Below are 23381 nucleotides of genomic sequence, written 5' to 3'. Positions count from 1 at the left end.
CAAATTGTGACTCAGTTTCTCTGATAGTTGAAGGTCATAAGAACCCTCTTTTCTCCCGAAAATACCTGGGAGTATTCAGGTACAAAAGCCCCTATATACATTCATTTTTCCTTCTTGGACAGTGGGGGGAGGGGTAGACAATTACACAAGATTCTGAAAACTGGAGCATACTTAGATACAGTCGGTGAGAGTATTTATGCCATTTTAATCTTTTTTGTGCCTGTTAATTATAACTTGCTTCTATTGCAAAGCTTTGTCCATTTTCTCCGCTTTAAGGACTCCTGCATCATTCCTGGGAGAAAATAATAAATGGTACTTTAAGACCACTTAATGGGTCTGATTAGCCATCTCCTAAAATGTTAAATCTTCTGACTATTCTTTGACCTGCCCACCATGACCTACGATGAGACAGACATGAAGCTTTTCTTCTTCTCTTTATGGAAATTAGGCATGTTTAAAGGTAGAAAAGACTCTGTGGAAATCTGAAATTTGGATCTAAATGAAGTGATAGCATTTCTCTAATTTAGATATAAGCTCTGTGCAACGCAAAATATCACTCCAGAAATCAGCCTTTCGGCCTTTTTAGTTTTCTTTCATTTCAGGATTCACAGTGCTCCTCGCAGCTGGCCTCAAAGAGGTCCGTTTCTGATCTACTGTCTGCCGGTTAATGCCCCTGTGCAAATCCGACTTGCTTTCCAACTGGTGAAGGGAGACATCACTCAGGTCCGGGAGCAGGTTTCAAAACCCCATGTCAGTAAGATTGCTTTTTATACCGCGATCTTTCAGTCTACACCGGCAAAGCTTTTGCCTTCCACTCTGATAAAGAACAGAGAAAATTGGATAAATTTCTAAGTTAGAGAGAATAATCCTACCGGGCCTCTTCACAGCCAGGCCTTGCTCCTTTCATAAGCAAGATGAAGTGGGGAGCGCTCTTTCAACTTGTCTTTTGTTGAGCTGAACAGTGCGATCGCAGGTAAGTCAGAAAGCAAGATGCAGGTTCCCCAAAGATCTGACTGCGCCTCAGACTCTCTTATAAATGGATGGTCTATTGATATTTCAGCTCCCAGCCCAGCTTTGACTATTCACGCAGACCCTAAAAACAACACACCTGCCCCAGACTTCAGGATGAAAGAGGGGGAGCGGGGAAGGGAGTTAAGAAGAATCAGCTACCCAAAGATGGTTTCCAAGAAGGATTCTAAGATAATAGGAGATTTCTCATGCTGCACATTTCAATCTGGCCTCTGCTAAATGGCTGCCTGGCTATTTCCCCTTGCACATATTATGCCTGGAAGCCCCCTTCAGATCATGTGTGGGGTGTTCCTGGCACCCCCAATTTGGAGCAGTGTGTTGTTGAAAATGCATGAGCTGCAGCTTTTGGTCCCTGAGTTCTAACAGGAATGACGTAAACAACTGCATTCAGGAGATGGCAGGGGAAAGAGTATATTTGTCATATTAATGAGAATTATTATAATTATAATAATTATAATTATTAATTATAATTAATTATAATATTATAGTTATTATCTCATACAGTGTGGTTTACTTTAGACTCACAATCTCATTCAGACCTCACACTACCCTGCAGAGAGGGGCTCTTATTCCCATCTGTAGAGCAATTTTAGTATACAAGTGATTGTTCAGATTCTCAAAAGGTGCATGGCTGCTGTCCTGAGAACATTCTGGAGCCAGAGCACCTGTTCCTAATCCAACCAGCTGAGGGAGTCCTAGAGCACTGAAGAGGAGCCAGGAAACAGAGCTCTGCTTTGTCTCTTACTAGTTGTGTGGTTTTGGGTAGGTCATTTCCCTGCCGGCTTGCATCCTGGGCAAGTTACAATTACAAGTGCCTTAGTTGCCATATCTATAAAAATGGGAGTAATACCTAGATATTCAATGAGCTAGTTCATACAAAATATTGAAACAAATGAGTGACCCTGTTCCATGTATGTTAGCTGTCTTCCCATATCATGGAAAATCCATGAACACAGGGACTATTTTTAACTCTTGTTGACTGCTGTATCCCAGAATGGTGCCTGGTACATAGTGAGTGCTCAGTACATGTTTGTTGAATGACTGACTGAGCGATTCCAACCTAGATGACAAGTCACCATTGAGGGGTGGGGGTGGGGGTGGGGCTCCAAAAAGAACAGATTTATACTCAGGCTTGGTGGGAGAAGGCAGGTGGACAGTGGGGTGCTTCTCATGAGACCCCCCTACCTCACTCTGCAGGGCATGAGCTTTCTTGGCCCAGGTCATCCTCAAGTCCTCAGGCAATGCTGTGAACCCGTGGAACTGTGTCCTGTAGTCGTGATTGCTGGCCAGGGCCTGGGCCTTCCTGGCATGGACCAGGTGCACCATGTCCATGGGCAGGTGGTACTGGGCTTGGCTGCCTACGGCCCCCCTCCGGTACTGAAGCTCACTCTGCAGCTGGCCCATCCGCCGGCAGTGCTGCAGGTGGGGGTCGTCGCTCACACTCTGGATGCCAATCAGCCTTCCTCGCTCCTGCACGAAGTCGTGTCTGTAGAGAAACTGGAGGGGACAGCCAGCCGGTCAGGGGCGACATTCAGCCTGTTTAAATTCCTTCCACGTGTTTTCATGGCAGACTCCAGAAAAATCACCTTCTTACGCTAGGAGGTGATGATTAGGAGAACAACCAGAGTGAGGTTAGCCTGAGAGCCAGTCTCCTCCCTGGGGGATGAACAATTAAAACCTCTCTCCATTCTTCCTGTCTAATTAAAACTGGGTCCTCAGAACCAAAGGGAGGGTCCCGCTCCTGTTAAGTGCCCTCTGGCCAAAAGGAAGGTATCAAAAGGGTAAAAGAGAAACTTGTGCTTTATCCATTCGCACTTGGCAAAACACGACGCCCAGAAGACAGGCTCCATGTATTTGAAGTCTGCAATAGTCTGTGATTTGTTTGTGGAAACGAGAAAGTCACCTTCATGTCCCAAAGCTAGGGATGCCATCCACAGCGGCTGGAACACAGCTGGCAAGTGCTGACACCAAACGCGTGGTAACGCACAGCCAAGAGGGAGACGTGACGATTGCTGTTCCAGGGTCTCTTTCTAACACTGGGTGGACTCAGAAAGCAGTTCCCAGGCTGCGGGGGAAGCACGGTCTCAACATTGTAATTGGAAATAAATCAGAATTGCCTTCCTGCTGGAGACCTTTGTCAGAATTTAGCCTCTGATTAACAAAACCTTTCTTTCCCTCCCTCTGTCTAAGAATCTCATTCATAAGTAATATATTCTGCTGGTGACAGCCTGTCTCACATGGTTATAGATTTGCTTTAATTCAGGAAAATCAGCCACAGACACTGTTTTACATGAAGTTAACAGAAATTAGCCAAGATGGAGGGTCATAGCATTCAACTCACATCACTGGCTCTGTCTCCGGAGACCCGGGCCGCCTGGAAGGGGAGCGCGTCTGCCGTCAGCTTGTAGCCGTGAGCATGGAGATTACGCCAAGACTCCTTGTACTTTGCCTACAGTAAAAACACATGTAGATCTTTAAAAAAAAAAATTACATGAATCAACGAACAAAGGCTACCCTTTCGTTTGTAGTGCAGTGAGTTCCAGAATCGATCCCCAACAAGCCAGGGCTGTCTGCTCGGTGGAGAAGGCCTCGTCAGCACCTGCCGTTCTGGGCCCCGACTTGTGTGAGCTCAACACGTGGGCAAAAAGGTCTATTTAACAACAGAATGTCGAGGATGTTTCTTAAAGTTTCTGGGATGGCAGGAACTCGGTGGTTATGTGGTGTGGAGCAGCAACACACAGGGCTTACGTCACTCAGGTTGGCCGCGTTCGTTTTCGCTCGGACGAACTCTGGAAGGCCTGGGATCATGGTGTACTGGTGTCTTGTGTCCTCTCCAGCTGCTTTGTAGAGGCGCTGGGCAAAAAAGGAAAAAAGGAAAAACAGATGGGGGCTGAGCATTTCTCAGAGGAGGCTCACGGCCGCCATGGGGAAATCCCCCAGGTCAGGCCTCTGCCGTGTCACTGGTCTCCGTCAACCTGGCGAAGACGTGTCTTTCACTGCAGACCACCTTCCACGGGTCAAATTGAAGGATGTAAGGGGAATACGTAAGAATCTGCAAATTGCTTTTGACAGAATTCAGGACATGTTACTCCAAAATATGGTATCCTGGCATATTTAATACTTTCAGCTGAAGGAGTCTGAGAAATGGCAGGTGGTGAAAGAACTCTCTCTGACCTCCTCCCCTAAAGCAGGTCACAAGGCCCTCTTGGGAGCCGTGCTCTCCCTACATCCAGAGCATCCTTACCTCTGATGAGGGGGGATGCTGAGAGGAATCTGAACCAAGAGACCTTGCTCGCTTCCCCTAGGGTCTACACTTAGCTCCTCAGCCTTCTGTCACGTCCCATTTTCCCATCCCTCGCTACCATTCATCGGCTAGTATCAAAATGCTCAGCTTCAATGATTTCTTCTGGCCTTCACTGCCTTAGGAAGTCCCATAGCAAGGAAAGCTCACACTACGTAACCTGTCTGCTTTCCTCTTGCTCATCTGCTCTCTGTGGCAGAGTCTCAGCTGATTACCTAAAACGAGCAAAGGGGAAGAATTTCTTTTTTCCCCTACACTCTACTCAATAACAAGCTGAAGAGACAAAGACACGTTTAGGAATGCTGTGCTGGCAACCTGGACAGATGACTGCCTCAAGGACACAGCAGAGAGACTAGACTAACGTCTGGGAAGTCCAGAGGAAGCCCTTTGTGGTGGAAGTGAGGGTCCCCAGCCCCAGTGTGCAGGAAAGCTGAGATCTTTCTTCACTAGGGAACACAGCCCAAGGCTGCCCCAGAAGGTATCACCCAGTACAAAACCATCTTTTCTCCAGTGACTAGAAGTGGGTCTGTGGCTGCTGAGTTCTCCGAGGCTGGAGGCCAGTTACCCCCGGCAGCCAGCTCACAAAGCAGACAGGGATGGTGCACTGGGAATGAGAGCTGGATCATGCAATCCCCCCCTTTGGACTTGCTTGTCCCAAGCTGCCATTTCTCACATTTTGATGTGGTGTGAGTGTAGGAACTGATCATATAAGGAGTCACCTCTCAACTGACTTCTAAAAGCTAGAGTCTGAAGGAGAATCTTCAAAACTGAATGAATGCCCTGCCAAGTTCACTTTATATTTCCAAGTTGCAAGAGAGACATTAAGAAAAACTAGAGGGCCTCCCTGGTGGCGCAGGCAGTTGAGTGCAGCGCTGTGAAGCTGTCCACAGCCTCTGCAGTGCCAGTTCGATGCCCGCCGGTCCCGGAACAACACACATGGCGAGCAGACCTATCCTGCCTCGCCCGCTGCTCCCCACAGCAGTGTGTTTCAGTCAGTCTGCCTGTTCTGTTCCCTGCTCTGTCTCTGGTGAATCTTCTCACCCTCCCGTGTCTTCGGCCTATACCCCGGATCTTGTATAAATAAATAAAATATTAAAAAAAATAAGAAGAAGTAGAACCACCAAGGCAGGAAGGATCAGGTTATGTGGTGAGCTTCCTTCTCCAGGTCCCCCACTAGAAATAGTCAAGTGAATTGAGCCCACTGTGGGGGAGAAGAGGTGGAAATTCCAAGACAGATACCATCATTTATCAGTGGCCTCAGCAAGCTGCAAATCCTCCCTGTGATAAAGAGCAAAATGACCACAGAAGAGCGGTCAGCCCAGGTTTGCCCAGACAGAAGACATGAAGGCACATCAGCACTCATCACCCTTTAAAGTACAAAGGAATCGTGTGAGGACCTTGTCAGATGTCCAGGCCCTGGGTGAGGCTTAAGGCACAGCACTGGTAACTCAGCAGATGCAGCTGCTGCTACTGCCCTATGTTTGCACTTGGGGGCGAGACTACAGACTAAAGCAGATGTCCCACGGGGTCTTCTTGACTTCTGGAAAAGTTTTAGGCTTCCTTTCTTTCCAGCTCTCCCTGCAAACACTCACGCTTTCCACCACCACTTAACCCCACAAATATTCACACATATTTTTGACAACATAACAGCTGTTTTAAAAACCATCAGGAGACTTTACCTCATTGGTAATCTGGTTGCTGAGTTTGGCGTGAAGGAGGCTGGGGGTGTCGGTCACCGCTGTGTACCTGAATGTCTGAGGGAGCTGACGATATTTACTCTGAATTCACACACAAGAGAGAAGAAGATTTGGTAAGTTGAAAACCAGAAGAATCAGCTCATTAAGTGCTGGTTATTGAACCTCGTTGGCAAAAGCTGCTAGACCATCACAGGGAATCCAGCCCTTTGCTGCTCTTGTGGCCTCAGAAGTCACCGGGGTGAGGAAATAGAGAGGAGGGTGGGATGGATGGAATCAGATGCTTATCTATAGGAAGGGAGTTCTCGTCCTCCGCCGTGAATGTGAACATGGTGAGAAACATTATTTGAGATTTGCTCCCAAACTTTGCTCACCAGAGACCTGGTCCAGGCTCCTCAGCTTTGGAGGTTTACCAAACTGCAGTGCAGCTTAAACATTACCCATGCTGCACCCCACTCCAGGAGATGGGGCTCTGCACCTCATCCATGGACCCAGCCCTCTGCACTTTTTTATAACTCCAAAAGGGGTTCTGAGGCATCATAAGGTTTAGAAAGAACTGCCTTTAGAGATTTCATTGAAAAGAAAAGGGTAGAGTCATATTCCACAGTGAGTCAATCCTGCTTTCCCAGAGTCACTAATCCACACATCAGCAAGGCCACTGCTGATGCCCCAGCTGGCCACTGACCAGCTTTACTTTCATTATGCCCCCCTGTCCTCAAACCTACCATAATGGAAGTCCCAGAGCCCTCTCAGAGGTGATTCCTAACCCTTTCAAACAGTTTAGTCTTCTAGACCTCCATATATTTTTTTAGAATGAAATTGTCATCACCAAGTTCACAAAAACTAAATGAGGATAGTATGAGTATCCCTCTTTGACTAATTAAGAGGCTGAGCCTCAGAGAGGGCAGGTGACAGGCTGCAGGTCACACAGCAACTGAGTGCTGGTTTGGAAATTTCAGTTTCCAAAGTCTGCCCTCTTTTTGTTGTACCACTGGAACAACTTCAACAGGATACAAGGAAAGTATATCTTATGAGCTAATGAATAATCCCTGCATGTTAATTCAATATCTGTGAAACTGTCTCATATGGAATCCAGTCTGAAAGGAGAATCCATCAGAAGACAGGCCAGACAGGAGGTTACACAGTAAGTCACCAAGCTAGATGTGTGACCTCTAATGTACTTGAGCAGTAAGAAGCAAAGAAATGGCTGTGAACAGCCCCTGACAGGGAAATACACTTGGCACCTATCACCCCAGGGCCCTCCCATTACCTCACTGATGAGCTCAGATGCTTTCTTCCTCCCTTCAATCTCTAAGGTGCCTGGAATGACACAGGCCACACCTCGCATGAAGTTCAGGTCCGACCGGTACAAATTCTATAGGGGGCAACGCAACAAATCAGAAGAGCCAAACTCACAGCACAAGGAAGCCAGGAGAAGCCAGAGAGCCCGTGACCAGGCAGTGTCATAATTAGAATTCAAGGCCAAGTGTGTCTCTCCAGATGTGTCATACTGAGCAAATGCACAAATGCTTCTTAGTACGTGCTCATTAGGGAAACAAAAATAGGTGCCAGAATAAAATGACTCCACTGTCATTTGTCTCAGATTAGAGGGATGCATGGCAGATTCTTTTTTTTTTTTGACATGGGCTATCAAAAAATAAATGCTGGGTGGATTGTGGTTAGAAAGTCAGCTGTCTTGGGGCAAATGCAAACATGGTTTAGTAAGTTTTCAACAACAAAACCCAGTAGCAGAGGGTGGCATTAATCAATCATGGGTTAAGAAAGAACTAATAAATGAATCCAGAATAATCTGGCAGAGGCCTGTCTGAGTCTGTGTGGGAAGGGGCAGGTGTGTGTACCTGAGTGATTTGGGTTGACAGTTTAAAGGGTTCCCAAGTTTTCTTCCCTTCAGCCACTGAGGCCCCCCTGGGTGAGCTGCCTTCCTGTTGCTATCACAGTGAGCAGCAGGCCAGGAGTGCTGCTCCAGTGACAAAGGGACCCGGAGCTGAGCCTGGCAGCTCCCTCCTCCCGACAGCTACGCTGGGTCCCTGACAGTTTATGTCACTCAGTATATGCTGCACACAGGCATAAAATTCCAACAGATGACAGAGGCCCACATCTGAGCACCACTCGGCTCCCAGGCACTGCCAAACCAGGAAGAGGGCTCATGCAGTGTTTTATTTTCTGACACAGGCCCAGTCCTTGCACACCTCACAGCACAGAAACCTATCCAGCTGGGGAATAAGGTGAGGACGACAGAGGCTGCTGCTGTTGCCTGTCAGCTGAGGAGCTCCTATATCTCCTTAGGAGTGAGAAATATCCTCCAATGCTCCCTCACCCTCCTGGGCCTGCTGCTTCTGCGAGTTCAGGGCATGAGCTTGAAATGCATACCCAGCAGAGGAGGGAAGACCTGGGCCCTGATTGCCCTATCCTGACCCAATGTCTCCGCTTCTCCTCCTGATGTGGCTCAGTGTCAAAGGAGCCCAGGGCAGCCTCTCCTGGAGTTTCTGAGCCCTCCTCAAAAGATGGGTGGCACAAAGGAAGTGCCACAAGGAACCCCCAGTTCAACTTGAGGCTAGGGGCAGTACCATCTGCAAAACTTGAACAGGGGGGCCTCCCTGGTGGCAAAAGGGGTTAAGCACAGCATTATGAAGCTATCCGCAGCCTCTGCATAATGAGTTTGATCCCCGACCAGCCAGGGAGCTACCCACATGGCGTAGCAGACCTCTCCTGACTCACCTGCTGCTCCCCTCAGCAGTGTATTTCAGTCGATCTGCCTGTTCTGTTCCCTACTCTGTCTCTGGTGAATCCTCTCATCCCCTGCACCTCTGGCCTGTACCCCAGTTCTTGTATGCATAAATTAATAAATCTTAAAAAAAAAAAAAAACTTGAACAGGTAAAACTGGGGAACTTGAAGGCATTGTCCTCAGACACCATCTAAGTTCAAGTTCCGTGTCCCCTGCCCTTCTCATGTATAGTTGTGTGAACTTGGGCAAGCTATCTACCATCTTAGAGTCACACTATAAGTTCTCTGTAAAATGGGAATAAGGACTATCAGTCGAGGGTGATTTTGAGGATTAAATGATACAGTGTGTGAAAAAGCAATGCCTAGAATTCAGCAGCAATATTCAGTGGGTGTTTGTTATTATCAGAGCTATGCAATTATGTTTATTCGGAGCTAGGCAACTTAATGTAGTATTTTTACATGCTGACTCCCAATTAGTACACCGGCAGGCATAGAATGTTACCATGCAATTCTACTTCGTTAAAAAAACAAAAAGAGCTAGGCAGGAACACCAGGGTGGGTTCCAAAGGGAAACTCAGGTTTCCCTGGGGTTCCTGGAGCTCCCGCAAAGCCACAGGAGCATGTAGGTCACTATCTCAGGTCAAATCTGAGGGGAAAAGAACCCCACGAGAGAGGCCAGACCCCCGTACCTCGCTCTGTAACTGGTGGGCTTTCTTGGCGCAGCTCAGCCTCAGGTCCTCTGCCAAGGAAGTGTGCTGGGGGAGCGGATGCCTATAGTCCTGGTCGCTGGCCAGGCTCTGCGCCTTCTTGGCATGCACCAGGGTTACCATGTCCAACGGCAGATGGAACTGTGCCTTTGAGTGTTCAAAGCCTTTCTTGTAGTTCACCTACAGGGGCAGACAGATCAACAATGGTGATTTCAAAGCCACCATTTGCATCAGGACTGTGAGGGAGAACAACCCCAAAGCCACCGTCCCGGGAAGCCTGAGGGCATTCTTGGCAGGGTCGGGTGCCTTTCTCGTGGGCACAGGCTTCATAAGCAGACCTTGTCTCCAGGCCTGACATTCACCACCCCAGCCCTGGAGTCATTGATTTGAAGGATGAATGAAGAGCCATTGTTTGCTCATTGGGAACATGCAAAAGTTCAAGGGACAGATGTGATGTCAGTAGTCCCCTTACTCAGGTCCTAAACTTGTCTTGACTTAAACTCAAGCCTTGTTCCCCAGAGGCCAGAAGATGTATGGCGAAGCTGTGCCCGGTACCTCAGTTTCCCCATTACCCTCCCAAGTTCAGATTTTTAGACACTGGAGGTCTCCTCCATGTGGATATCATGGCATGTCAAACATGAAATCATCTCATGAAGTTGGGAGCGGGAGTGTTCAAGCCAGTTCTGAGAGAGAAGGGGCATGGCCCATCTCCAAGCTCCACAGCTGTCCTTGGAAGAGCTGTTTTGAAGGTCTATGGAGCTCACTCCTGGCTCTCCTAGAAGTTAGATACAGAACCTCGACCTCTTCCTCGTCCTCCCTTCCCATTGCCTGCCGGAAGTTCCAGTCACTCTTCCCTAACTGCCCACTCTCCCTCAGGCAATCCTCCCTCGCCTCTAAGACAAAGCCAGGGACCTCCTTGGTGAAGCAAGGGGGTTAAGATGCAGCACCATGAAGCTATCTGTAGCTGCTGCAACCCTAGTTCAATCCTCTGCCAGGTTGCTGACCCACATGGCACAGCAGACCTCTCTCGTCTCGCCCACTGCTCCCCTCAGCAGTGTATTTCAGTAGCTCTGCCTGTTCTGTTCCCCACTCTGTCTCTGGTGAATCCTCTCACCACCCCCCACACACACACCTCTGGCCTATACCCCAGTTCTTGTGTACATAAATAAATAAATCTTTTTAAAAAAATGACTTTAAAAAAATTAGACAAAGCCAAGGACAATTCATATTCAACCCCATAATCTTTGGTCATCACCCCAGGAGAAAAAAGGGGAAAATGTTACAAATAGGGAAACTGAGGCAAAAAACTAATGGAGAAGCTGTGGGAAAAGTATGAGATATAGAGTTGGTTTCATGTCGTGGCTCTGCCCCATTCTATGGGCATGACACGGAACTATTCTGAATCTAGGCCCCCCGATCAGTAAACCAGGTTAAATAACCAGATGAAGCTTCTAAAGAGAGTCTGATGGTTCGATTAGACATTGCAGGTACAACTGTCTAGCCCTCTGTAACATGCTAAGCAAAGTTTTCATCACTACCATTAGCCAACTCAAAAATGTGGAGGGAGAAAAGGTATACACAGAGACCAGCATGTGGAGGCTAGAAATCAAGGGTTGCAAACTCAGATGCCTCCAGGAGCCAGACATGAAGCATGTAGGAAGTTGTGGGGGGGGGGGGGTTGGAATCAATGCAGTGGCTGCATGACCAAGAGACACAGATCCTTCTAAATGGAGTTCTCAGTAATTAACCAAATGCAGCCTTGAGGAAACGAATCTGATCCCTGGCCAAAAATCTAAACCAAATTTTAGGTAAAACTTTCCACTTTTAAAGATTTGCAATTAATTCACTCTGTAGAACAAAGTGCCTCTGTGGTGCAAATTCATTTGTGCCCATTGGTGAGAATCCCCAGCGAGAAGGGAACTAAGGGGTCAAGGAACCCAAACTCTCACTTGGCAGAGGAAGAAGCTGAAGCGGATGGGACCAAGGCAATGCCACACGACTAGTTAGGACCCAGCCAATACCCAAGCCAGGACACGCTACATTACAGGCTGTACATCACTAAGTAGGGACCCCCAGTTCCATCGCAGCTTCTCCCACTTACTTCACTCTGCAGCGAGTTCGCATACACTGAATGCGCAAGGCTGATATCATCTTCCAAGCTCCGGGAGCCAAGCATTTGTCCTTTCATTTTCTCAAATGCCTCTTTGTATTTGTACTAAAGGCAAAGAGAGCGGGAGAGAGTAACAGCTCAGGGACAAGGGACACGGAATGGAAGAGGTGGGTATTGGGCGAAATGTTTTGTTCTTTTGACAGTAACTGGGGTGAGTTAAAAGAAAATGTGCGGGAGTCGTCAAAAGGTCTATTCTTTCATATGCAAGACTCCCAATGACTAAAGGGCTAGCTATGAAATGGCAGGGTGTGTGAGCACTTGGGCGGCCCGCGCTGGAAGAGGGTGGGTGCATTGTTAACGGTCTCTCCACATGGACTTGCTTTAGGAAAACGGTTGGTTGAGGGAGCATTTCATCTGCCCAGGCTCCATATTGACAGTCCAGCATTTGGCTTTGTATGCCAGCTAGGGAATTTTTTTGTTGTGAGATATGCTCTTTCTCACTGGTCATTACCCAATTGCCCTGACACCATCAGTTGGGAGAGGACAGGCTATTATTATCCACAGGCAAAAGTAGGCAGGGGTTAGGGGCAAAAGGATTAAAATTGGTTCTCTTTGACAATGTCACAGTCATGGAGGAGGGTGCTCACATCGCTGATGATTTCACCAGAAGCTTTTGCTGCCTGGAATGGAATGGCATCCAGTCTCAGTTTATAGCCACCGTCCCGAAGTTTGCTCCAGGACTCCTTATAACGCGTCTGTTGGGAAGATGTGCACAAATAGAGACTTTCACACGACCCGGAAATTCTCTGAACTCCCACCAACAAAATGAGAATCCGGTCTGTTGTGGGGTTCCCCTCCCAGTTGGAGTTAAAAAGGTGCTTTGGCTTAGCAAAAAAGCACTGAACTCAGTGGATCCTGCTTCATGCCCAGACTTGGAGTGGTGGGTGGGGCCAAATAAGCAAGAGCTTGGATTTAGGTCCAGAGTTCCTGGAGTAGCAAGCTCGAGGGCGTACTGCAAAGCGCTTTAGGAAAGCTGAAGAGAAGTCAGCTGTCTCCATGAAAGAGCAGGAAAGGGTGTGCTCATGGATATTATGGAGGAGAGGAGTTAAGTCCCCCAAGTCTCTTTTGCCACCTCTGAGAGATAGACGCAGCTATATCACGATACTCCCCAGTGAAATGCCCTGTGTACTAGGCAGTTTCCCTCATTCTCATTCTTGTTAATGAATCTGACTCTTCTGCAGGATGGGCTACGCAATCTGCAGGGCCCAGGGCAAATGAAAATTTGGGACCCCCTTGCTCAAAAATAGCACAAATTTCCAGATACTGACAGTGGAGCATTCAACAAGCACAGGACCCTTCTGAGCAGAGCAGGCTGTGTAATGTCCAGGCCCCCTGATCCCCCATAATTAAATATAGGGCCCCTTCCAGCAGCCTCACCTCACTGATATTCATGGCATTCAACTTGGCCAGGAGGACTTCAGGGAGGTCGGCTGTCTGCGTGTAATGATGCTTTATGTTTTCTCCTTGTTCCTTGTATAACCTCTGTGAATGGAAAGAGATTTTTGCATGAAGCCCAGAAGCCTCTCTGACACGGCCAATGGCCAAGTCACACTCCTGGGGACAAAGGCGGAGCTGCCACTTTGTCCAGAGAGACAGGACCCCAGGTGCTCAGCCGCCACATGGACTCCACAGTAAGCGCAGTGACATGCATGTCACTCTCTCCCAAACTCTGCCTTCCTACTGAGAACATGACAGGCTGAAACTCTGCCTTCACTGAATGCTCTGCTAGCAGCAGCATATTGCTGAAGGGGGTATCAAATGAGAAAAGGAGGTCCAGAGAACAGCTAGTAATTCTGAGATGGATGACAAGCTAAGGGGGTGGCATTAAATTCAGAAGGCGTGAGAGGTAATGGCTCTACTGCAGGTCAGGTTTTCCCTGGACCTATCTCAATTTTCTCATCCCCTCTCCCCATTTCCAGGGATGTTGTGATGGTAAAATTTCTCCTGGGTGGTCACCCTGGGACTCCGATGTGGGCTTATGATACCCTAGTAGTTAGCAATGACACATGACGTTGCCACACACACACCACAGAAAGTTTCTAAAACAGGCTTTTCCTTCCCAAATCTTTTTAGATGTGTCTGCGTTTCTGCGTATCACAGCAGTGCCCCCTAGAGTTGGTTAGAGTAAGGAAGAAGCAGATAGTGAGTTTTCTTTATACGAAAGTTCTCGTTTGGCCATCTGTTTTCTCAGGATCCCATTTGCTTCTGATGGGCTGCTTAAGAAATCACAAATTCCTAACCCTAAATCTGTAAGTTTGTAGGTCATCCCATAACATAATCTGACAGGCACTCAGGCTGTTTCGGAACACCGTGGAACAAGGTACACCCAGAACAGCTTGCTCAACAGGAAGAACTCTGGAAACCCCTCTCCCTGGGGTTTGTAAATTTTCCTCATGGTAAGTTGTATGGTTTGAAGATATTTAAAAGGTGAGTCTGCCCCGCACAAAGATCTGTGGATTTCTCTCAGGAGAAATCAAATAGGGTTCCTCCATGCCCTAAAGTGGATTTTTATCGGACCTTGGCATTCAATTTAGTCTCCCAGGAACCTTGTGCTGATAGGAAAAAAGGCCAGTTCTTGGTGTCACTGCATGAAGGAAATATGGGAAATGACTGGAAAGATGACCTAATGTATATAAATCAAACCCAGATCATTTTCAAAGTCTTTGGGAAATTCAGAGAGCAAGACTTCTTGACCTTGCATCCCTAGAAGCCCTAAGGATCGTTTCGGCATTCCAATTACCAGGAATTTTGCTCAAAAGTTCCAGTCCTGAAAACAACGCTTTAAAACAAAAGGAGTCGGGGAAAGGCCCCATTACAGACAAACCTTCAAGACATGCAAATAGGAAGAAGGATCGTAGCCTGGGCAGTGGGGTGGCGGAGCCCCACTTGGCATTCTGAGAACAGTAACACCCCATTTGCATCCTAATGAGGAAGCACCCCTGCTATGGTGTGCCTCCGCAAAGGACCAGAAGCTCCTTCATCCTTAGAACAACAGAAGGAGCAAGCCAAGAACCCCTCGGCTTCAATCGCAGCGTTGAAAGAAGAGCCCACTCTTCGAGTCATAATGTATATACATTATCACTTACATCCACTGCTTGGGTATAACTAATTCTGGCCTGGACCATCTCCGGAGTGTCTTTAATACTGGTAAACTTCAAAGCATCTGGATGCTGACGGTACTTCTTCTGTTGAGCAGAAAAAGATCAAAGCTGTGAATTTTGTGCTGCTCTTTCATGCCATTTGAAAGAGAAAATCATAGGTTGCTTGAGATTAGAGTGAATTTGTGAACATAATTATTATTCGGCTTCCTCCATCTTTATATCCTAGGTGTCTTCGGGTTAATATTTGTTTCAATTTAAGAATAACCTCATGTCAATTAACATTAGAGGATTTCTACCTGGTGCAAAGAAAACATTTCAAAATTAGAATTATGTCAGTAAACTACGGTGGCATACACACTTAGGTTTCAATTCTTTTTATAGGTTTCAAATACTGTCTTGCAGTTGTTTACATAGCTAACTCTTGGTCTCCCAAGCTAGAAAGAACATTCACAGTTACATTTATCAAGTGAAGCTTTCTATTTTCCTTCCACAAAAGGACAATGGCAGGGGTTAGCACAGTCAAAATCTTGCAATGAACAGACATTGAGTACATACTATCCCATCACTTTAGGATCCAGTTCTGTTTACCTACTCAATAATTCTTTAAAATGTTAAAATAACAAGGAAAATGGTGCTATTACTGAAAGAAGCCATCATAAAATTTAAAAGAAACTGACACAAAAAACTAACAAAAATTTCAAATGCTGGTTAAAAAAACCTAGATGTATTTTGACATATTCTAAAAATCATGCTTAAATTAATTCCTACTTAAATAAACAATCAAAGTACATATCCAGAAGACTAAAATGGTCATTATCCTTATGGAATGAGGAAGTGTATCTTTCGTCTAGTCAAACACTGATTTTATAAACACATCCTCATTTTTCAGGTTTGGATTTTTGAATATGCAATGGTCTTAAGAAGACAGAGCTTAAGACCTAGCCAAATCTGGCCCACCCCTTGTTTTTGTAAATAAAGTTTTATTGGAACACCACCATGCTCATTCATTGCTATACTGTCTGGCTGCTTTCATGCTATGGTAGCTGAAGTTGAGTAGTAGTGACAGAAACCATGTAACCCACAAACAAAAAATGTTTACTATTTGATCCTTTACAAAGTAAGGTTTGCTGGTTCCTGCTTTAAATGATAGGGGTGTGTGTGTGTGTGTGTGTGTGTGTGTGTGTGTACATGTATGTCTGCATGTACAAACATGTGCTTTGTGGCTCTTTCAACAGTGCCTGGCATTCCATCCAGAAATTTAGAAGTCAGCCCAATTGTACACCAAACTAGAAATGTACCAAACTGAAATGAGATGATTGGCTCAAATTGCTGGATGATGCCTCGCCCTACTGAAGTCTGAGAATGTGTATGAGGCCAGGACATCGTGGGAGATAAGCAAATGTATTGAGTAATCTGTAAAATGAGCTGGAAAATGAAAACCGCTGCAGTACAAGCAGCTCCCAGAACATCCCTGGTTCCAGACTCAGCTGTAAGAACCATCTTGCTGTCTAAATTGTGTGTCTAATGGGCTTTATTCTTCTTGTCCTTTATTGGTGGGCCCCCTATTGTGACTTTGGGTTCATGACTCCTCAACTCTGTCTGCTCCTTGAAGTTGCTCATGGTTATCTTCCTAAGAGGCCTTTGCTTGATTGGACTGAACTACTTAGGGCAGAACAGTCTCCCTTGAGCTCCCAGGGTCTCCTGAGCCTGGAATTAACTAAAGTTTCTAAAACTTAGACCAAACACAGAGAAGCCACTTTTGAAATCAGCTTTGTGACACGACAGGGAACCCGGGCCTCTCTCATAGGAGAACAGCAGTGCTGGGCAGCTGTGTTTGAGACACCAGCAAGGTGTCTTCCTGTCTGAACTATTCATTAGGTATAAAGGCTCCTTGCAACAGGTCCCAGGGGTCTGTTGTCAAGGCCAAGTCTGCCAGGACAACAGCCATTGTGGTCTCCTCTTTATCACAAAAGTCCAGGAACACCCAGCTACCCTGAAGGTAACCAAATAAACGCCCCCCCCCCCGGCCTTCTCTGCAAATCTCTCCCCCAAGAGATGTGAGCAGAAGCCAAAGACCACCCCTGGCCTGGCATGTCCAGGCCAGTGACTCTCCACCTTTTGGCAGAGTTTGGAGACAGGTGTGGCTGTCAGAGCTGGGTGCTCCAGGCACGTGGGGGCAGAGCAGGCCAAGGAAGCCACCCTATACCAAACAAGGCCCAGCACAGCCCTCCACACCCATCCCTGCCTCCCCAAAGAAAGGTCAAAATAGCAGCATGGAGCAGGCTGAGAAATCCTCATCAAAGATCGCTCGGCCAGACAGTCCTAAAATATGAGGAAACAGCATTTTCTAAAGGGTTATCCCTTCGGGCTCAGCTAGGGAGGTTCCAAGAAGGTGGGGGTGAGATTTAAACAGAAGTGAGCCCCTCTCCAAAAAAGAGAGACACAAGGTCACGTGTGAAGACCACGAGAACATTTAAAAACTGTTTACACAGTGGCAGAGCGAGAGGGGGAGAAAACGTGCATGGAGTCACAAGAGGGCTTTCCGGGGGCAGGGGATTTATCTTTTCATCATCTCTCCTGTGTTGCTTCATTAGAAAGGTAAGTTGGTGGGTAGCAATTGAGCTCCGTTTGATTGTCATTATTATTCATAATATCATTTGTCACCCACTTTGTTTTTGCCGGGGCTCTGCGGGCCCCTAACTGCTGTGTGTTTGGTATGTGGTTTCCCTCTAATTACCAGCCCTAGTCTGGGTTTCGAGGCCTTTCATGTGGCTTTGCCTTTTTCTTTGCCTTTTGAGTGGAAATTATTTTAATTTTATACAGAAATGCCGCACGCCGAATGCAGCCAGGCCTGTTGCATGCTGTCAGGAAATCTCACCTCGCTAATGAGTTCTCCTGCCTTCTTCGCCTGCTCCACATTTAATGACCCGGTGGCGACCCAGCCCGCGCCTTTCATCCACTTCACATCTGCCCTGTATTGGTTCTGACAAAGGAGAGAGAAAAAAAGGCAGGCCATTGTTGCTGCACAGACATTTAAGGGGCTATTAATGGCTCCCCGAAGAAGCCTTGGTGCCAGCTGAGTCAAATTAGATGCCACTTTTGTCTTATCCATTTCTGCACAGTCACAGGTAGAGCGCCAAAATGTAAATTAATTCCCCCTTTAATTGGCACCGTCCTGGGGATGGCGGCTCTCAGCCCCACCTGCCACCACTGGGGGTGCAGCGGGGGAGGGGGGAGTCAACCTCATCCTTCATTACAGACTCACGTCTACCTCGAAAGAAGAGCGTCCTCATTGTCTGCTTCCCCGTTTCCTTGTTTAAAATGACATGCAGGGGAGGAGAAGATAGAACTCGCAACCGAACCCAGGTGGGGAGCTATTTGAGGGAATTTCACAAGACGGCTGAGGCTGCCCACCGTGCCAGTCCCTTCCTCCAACCTCTGTGGGGCCCTGGTATTTCTCATTTCTTTACTTGCCATTGAAGGAGTCCTTTGAATGGAAAGCCACTTAAATTGTCACTGCTCTAAAAGTAGCAACGCATCTATCCCGAAACAGCTCTACTTGCACGGGGGTGCCTACACTGCCTGCATCCCCCAACCCCTGGCATGCAGCAGCCTGGCCTGCCTTTTCAGTTCACCACCTTGTTGCACAAGAGTCTGGTGAAGACAAAAGAAAACAGAACCAGGTGGGGAATGTCAGGAGAAAGGGGTGGTGGTGTAAGATGAGAGAGTCTCTCATTCTCAAAAAGGGGGCACTGAAGTTGGCGGAAGCTTCAGTGGGGCTCTTCCCTGGAAGGCCAAATGTGTCTCCCGGGTAATAAAAAGAAACATGAAAAATATATGTAGATCAGAATTCCAAGGAGGAAGAAGTGGCTTTAGGGTTTTCTGTTCGGTAGGATAGAATGTAAAATGGGTATAGTCTGAATAAAAGTGGAAGCACTGGAAAGGTAAAAGCTTTCCACTTAAGGATTCAGAAATAAACATGTATAAGCTATGGTCTTGAAGGGACACCCTTGCACACACACGCACATGCACATGCACACGCACCCACGCACACATGGCTTACATCGCTCTGTAAATTGTAAGCTTTCTTGGCCCACTCCACCTTCATGTCTGTGGGCAAAGCAGTGAAGTTGTGCAGCGCCGTCCTGTAACCGACGTCTGTGGCAAGGCGCTGAGCCTGGCGGGCGTGCACCAGCTGGCTCATGTCCAGGGAGACGTGGCACTGGGTGTTGGAGTCCTGCAGTCCCTTCTTGTACTCCAGCTCGCTCTGCAGCTTGGACATTTGCAGGGAGTGGCTTATTTGCGAATCCCCCTGGGCACCATTTGCTCCAATGAGTTTCCCTCTGGACCTCTCGTAATCCTCCTTGTATTTCACCTAAATAAGAGGAATAGATTAGGGGAATATTAGAATCTCCTAAAGGAATTGTTAAGTTTCAAGCCATAGGCAGAGAAGTTAAAATAAAGCCCTACATAGAATCCTACTGAAATTACGATCACAAAACATTGCCTACTTTGGACATCTAATATATTTCCTTTCTTCAAATAGTGAAATAAAATATTACTGCTCATTATTTCCCTTTTCACCTCAGTTGCCAGAAAGCTCAGAGCCAAATCAGCTCTGGAACAGTCTTTTCCCAATTTCCCTGTGAAATTCCACCTTTTGTCTAAAGAGGTCCTTCTTTCTGGATTTATTTTTCAGCCACTTATTTATTTCATGAGTGCAATATCCTTCTTGGCAATAAAAGTCCAATTTTTATTTGGGACAAATAAAAATGAAAAGTGAATTTAAAATCCTTTTTGGTAATAGTGAAAACATTATAAATCAAAAATAATCATGAAATGAAAAAGCCACAGTGTCCAAAATACAAGGGCTCTTTGAGAAAGGAACTCAAATTAAAGAACAACTGGAGGACATGTAAATAAATAATTAGGGGTATGGGGACATTTTTCCATTGGCTTTGGAAAAAAACAAACAAAGCACTAGGCAAAGAGCAATGAGGATCAGGGAAAAGCATAAATAGGGAATGCTTTCAAAATTGTGATGGGACCCCACTGTGGGACATCGCTTTCAACTTTATCTTTACTGTGGCAGTAGCAGACCTGGCCTCCACTCTCATCTCTGTCAACAGCAGAAGTATCAATAGCTGCCACATTTATTGAACACTTACTATGGGCCAGTGTCCAACAGGAGGCAGGGACAAACCTGTGCCTCCTAAGTGCATCTGCAGACCAGTGCTGGTTTGTAAAGCATCACCATTTGATGAGCTAAGATGCTATGTCAGAAAGTAAGTCAGCCAAGCCACTGTTCAGCTGATATCTATCTATATGTATGTATTTAATATATATAATAAGGATACAAGGTATATATTTCACATACAAAATACAGTCAACATAAATACAAGTACATAGGACACGTATACAACACACAACAAATGTGTGTGTGTTATCTATGTAAGCATAGGTATATCCATCGTGTGCATATACATATTTGGAAGGTTTGACTCACATTCTGGCCCAGGTTCAGACTCACCACAGACTGCTTTGAACGCTAGAACACTTAATATACCTCAATCCATGTCATTTCCTCAAGCTAGTTTTGAAAATTGTCAATTTACCAATGAGATTTTGAAAGGTTTCACAAATGTCCTGAAGTCAAGTGCTAGCAGGAGACGGAGCTGGGATCCTCTCCAAGGTCTGTCTCACACCAGAGCCTGGCCTCTCTGTCATTAACTGGCCCCAGCTTCCTCAGAAATACATGGAAAGCTCTGGGCTTCTGGTTATCTGGATTTCTACTAGTGTTACCACCCACCAATCAGAACCATGCGGCAGGCAGTGGGTAGGCACTGGCACGGTCACCTCATGTCAGAGGGTCACGTTTATCTACATTGTCCTGGAACCCTGAGGCTCAGAGAGAGAGAGAAACTGCTGAGGCTCTTTAAGAATCCCCCAGAGGTAAGCAGGGTCCACACATCCAGTACGAGTCAGGGGCTGACTCACCTCACTGGCCAGGTCCCTCTTGGCTTTGGCTGCCAGGAAGGCCAAGGAGTCAAGACGTAGCTCGAAGCCTTTGGCTTTCTGGTTTTCCCAGCTGCTCTTATATAGTTTCTAAAGAGAATCAGAAGAAAAAAAGGTCATCCTCATGAGAGAGGGCTTCTCTAGACTGTGTAACCACCTTCTAGAGAGGCAAATACCGATGACATCCCATAGAAAACCCTAGAATATAGTTGCTAAGTTGAGAAGCTATACATCTTAAACCTACAAGTGTTGTAAACCAATGTTACCCCAATGGAAAGAGAAAGAAAAAAATTACTGGAATGAATAAGACCAAAGGTTCAAGCCCAGGCAGTGAGGCGCTAACAGCTGAGCTCTTAGCCACTCCATCACTGCCCTAGTGTTTCAACGCCAACGCCTACCCTGCCATAGCTAGTGATGAGTGCCCAGCAGCTCATGTCCTGCCCTAAAACTGGTGTGGAACAAGCTGGATGAGCTGCTTGCAATGGCCAGACCCAGATGTATGTAACCTCAGCTGACACAGACACCCCTGGGTGGCCAGTGCGGTTTGTTGCCTGGGCACCTACGTGGGGAAGCAGAGCCCAGGGCCACGCACTCCCCTCCCCCTCGCAGTACCTCGCTGAGGTTGGCAGCATTGGCTCGGGCCTGTAAGAAGAGAGGCTCATCTTTGCTGATGTTGTACTGATGCATGGACTGCTCGTTTTCTGCCTTGTAGGCCACCTGTTGGGAGAGAGCAGTAGATTAGGGGCATAGGGAAAGGTGGGGGGGGGGTTAAAGGGGAGTAGGGTGTTGTCCAGCATCACTAGTGGGTCTTTATGTCTGCTTGGCCCTCCTGAGACTGGCACAGAAGTCCACTGCAAAACCAACCCGACCACATGCGGGCTGGCAGGAGAGGTGATGGGGGTGGAGAGACAGTAGTGAGGAGTGGGGAGAGAATGTGGCCAAGGGGCTAACCTCAAAACTCCTCTAAGATCTTTGCACCCCATTCCCTTAAGAAGGCATCAGCCTCAAGTTGTGCCCATCCACATTGTCTACAGCTATAGAAATAGCCCACCAGAGGGCTCCCTGACTGGGGAAAATAAGAGACATACTCTGCCTCCTGTACCCCCAAAATCAATCCCAATGCTTTTGCAGGTACTGACACCTGGGAAGTGAGCAGGGACCAAAAGACAACTAGTGAACATCTAGTTTTCCATGGAAACTAGAGAAAACTCTTGCTCTTTCTCTCCCCCCTTCCTGCCACCCTTCAACTTGACTGTCCAAACAGTGGCTTGCTGCTGCCTCAGTTAGTTGATAGTGTCCTTTCTGGCAAGTGTACCTGGACCCTAAGGAGGGAAAACTTGGCCAGGTGGTAGCAACGACGACAACTGTGTATAGTGCAGGTGGGGGCATAAAGCAACCGATATTAATGGGTAAATAACGTATGTGGGGTTTCTCTGTTCTCCCCCGGGCCCCTGTGAACAAGTGAATATGAAATGCACATATCCCACAAGCAAATGTCATCCCCTCCAAGGTAATTCTTTCCTGGCTCCAGAATCAAGGAGTCTCTGATGACAGGGAAGACAGGGCTCCAGCTTATTCAAAGGGAGGCTCTTTGGCCCCTGCATGGTGGCTGGGCGCCTGCTGCTGTCGCCAGAGGATCACAGAACCGTGATACCACAGCTTGGGGGAGAAGGGCAGCCAAGACTCACCCCACTCTGCAGGCCCTGGCTCCTCTTGGCGTGCTCCATCTGGGAGCTGTCAGTCACACTGGTGAACTTCAGCTCATCCACCTTCTGCCTGTAGTTTTTCTGTTTCCAAAGAAAAGGGACCCCATTGCATTAGGACGGTGCTGTCCCGGCCACCTGCAGGCACCTCTCCATGCAAATGTAGTTCTGTGACCAAGCATTTTCCTAGGTTCTTCCTTATCTCTACCTGCTTCATTTTTCTATTCTAACCTGTGATGTGTCTGCAGCTGAGAAAGCGAGTGCAGTATAAAAATAAGAGTAAATAAGAATGTTTGCTTTGGGGATATAATATTGTTTAATGGCCAAGCCCTGGGGCATCAGGTCAAACACACGGTACAGACAGCAGCTCTGCCACTTACTCGAAATGTGACTTTGTTCCCTTTCTTCAGATATAAAATGGTGACATTAATAAATTAATAATAATATCTACTCAGATAGGGCTGTTGTGAGCAATGAATAAGCCAGAAGTATGTCACGCACTCAGTCATCCAGAAGCAATGACTATGCAATTATTCTGGGTCCACAGTTGTTGTCTATTGTCATCACTATTACCATTGGCAAGAGACAAGCCGACTCAGGCTTCCTGGCTTCCTAACAAATCCCCTCTGAAGATCCTAAGAGCATTCCTGAAATAGTCACATTTCCAAATGAAATGCCCTTCAGAAATCCTCTCTGCCTGCTGCCAAAACTGCTTTCCATGGTATGAAGAGAAGCGCAGGCTTAGAGCCGCGGGACCTTGGACTGGCATCCTGCCCAACTTTCTCATTTTTATATGAGAAAGAGGATCACAGGGTGGAGTGACTTGTCCAGAGCCTGCAGTGAGTGTGAGGCACGGGTGCAACGGGAGAGCTGACCTCCAAATAAGACCCTGGTTCCGAGGGAATCACATGCTCC

General features: G+C 47.0%; 1 protein-coding gene across 2 annotated transcripts in view; it reads right to left on the bottom strand.

Annotated features, from left to right (window-relative positions):
* NRAP (nebulin related anchoring protein) overlaps positions 1–23381 on the bottom strand; it is a 63779-nt gene that overhangs the window by 12983 nt on the left and 27415 nt on the right. Inside the window, exons 21-35 of one of the 2 annotated variants that reach the window (XM_037497033.2) lie at positions 22452–22550; positions 21376–21480; positions 20746–20853; positions 18812–19123; positions 17627–17731; positions 14734–14832; positions 13025–13129; positions 12235–12342; positions 11579–11692; positions 9460–9657; positions 7295–7399; positions 6010–6108; positions 3778–3882; positions 3371–3478; positions 2215–2526 (exon numbers count right to left, since the gene is read on the bottom strand). In XM_037497033.2, the coding sequence (XP_037352930.1) occupies positions 2215–2526; positions 3371–3478; positions 3778–3882; positions 6010–6108; positions 7295–7399; positions 9460–9657; positions 11579–11692; positions 12235–12342; positions 13025–13129; positions 14734–14832; positions 17627–17731; positions 18812–19123; positions 20746–20853; positions 21376–21480; positions 22452–22550 (2082 nt within the window). The remainder of the gene's footprint in view (positions 1–2214; positions 2527–3370; positions 3479–3777; positions 3883–6009; positions 6109–7294; positions 7400–9459; positions 9658–11578; positions 11693–12234; positions 12343–13024; positions 13130–14733; positions 14833–17626; positions 17732–18811; positions 19124–20745; positions 20854–21375; positions 21481–22451; positions 22551–23381) is intronic. The other variant, XM_037497035.2, reaches the window with a different exon arrangement.

This window comes from Talpa occidentalis, unplaced genomic scaffold, assembly GCF_014898055.3.
Source record: "Talpa occidentalis isolate TD23 unplaced genomic scaffold, MPIMG_talOcc4v2.1 talOcc4.8, whole genome shotgun sequence".
NCBI classification, from domain to species: domain Eukaryota; kingdom Metazoa; phylum Chordata; class Mammalia; order Eulipotyphla; family Talpidae; genus Talpa; species Talpa occidentalis.
This window is presented reverse-complemented; position numbering and strand designations above follow the sequence as displayed.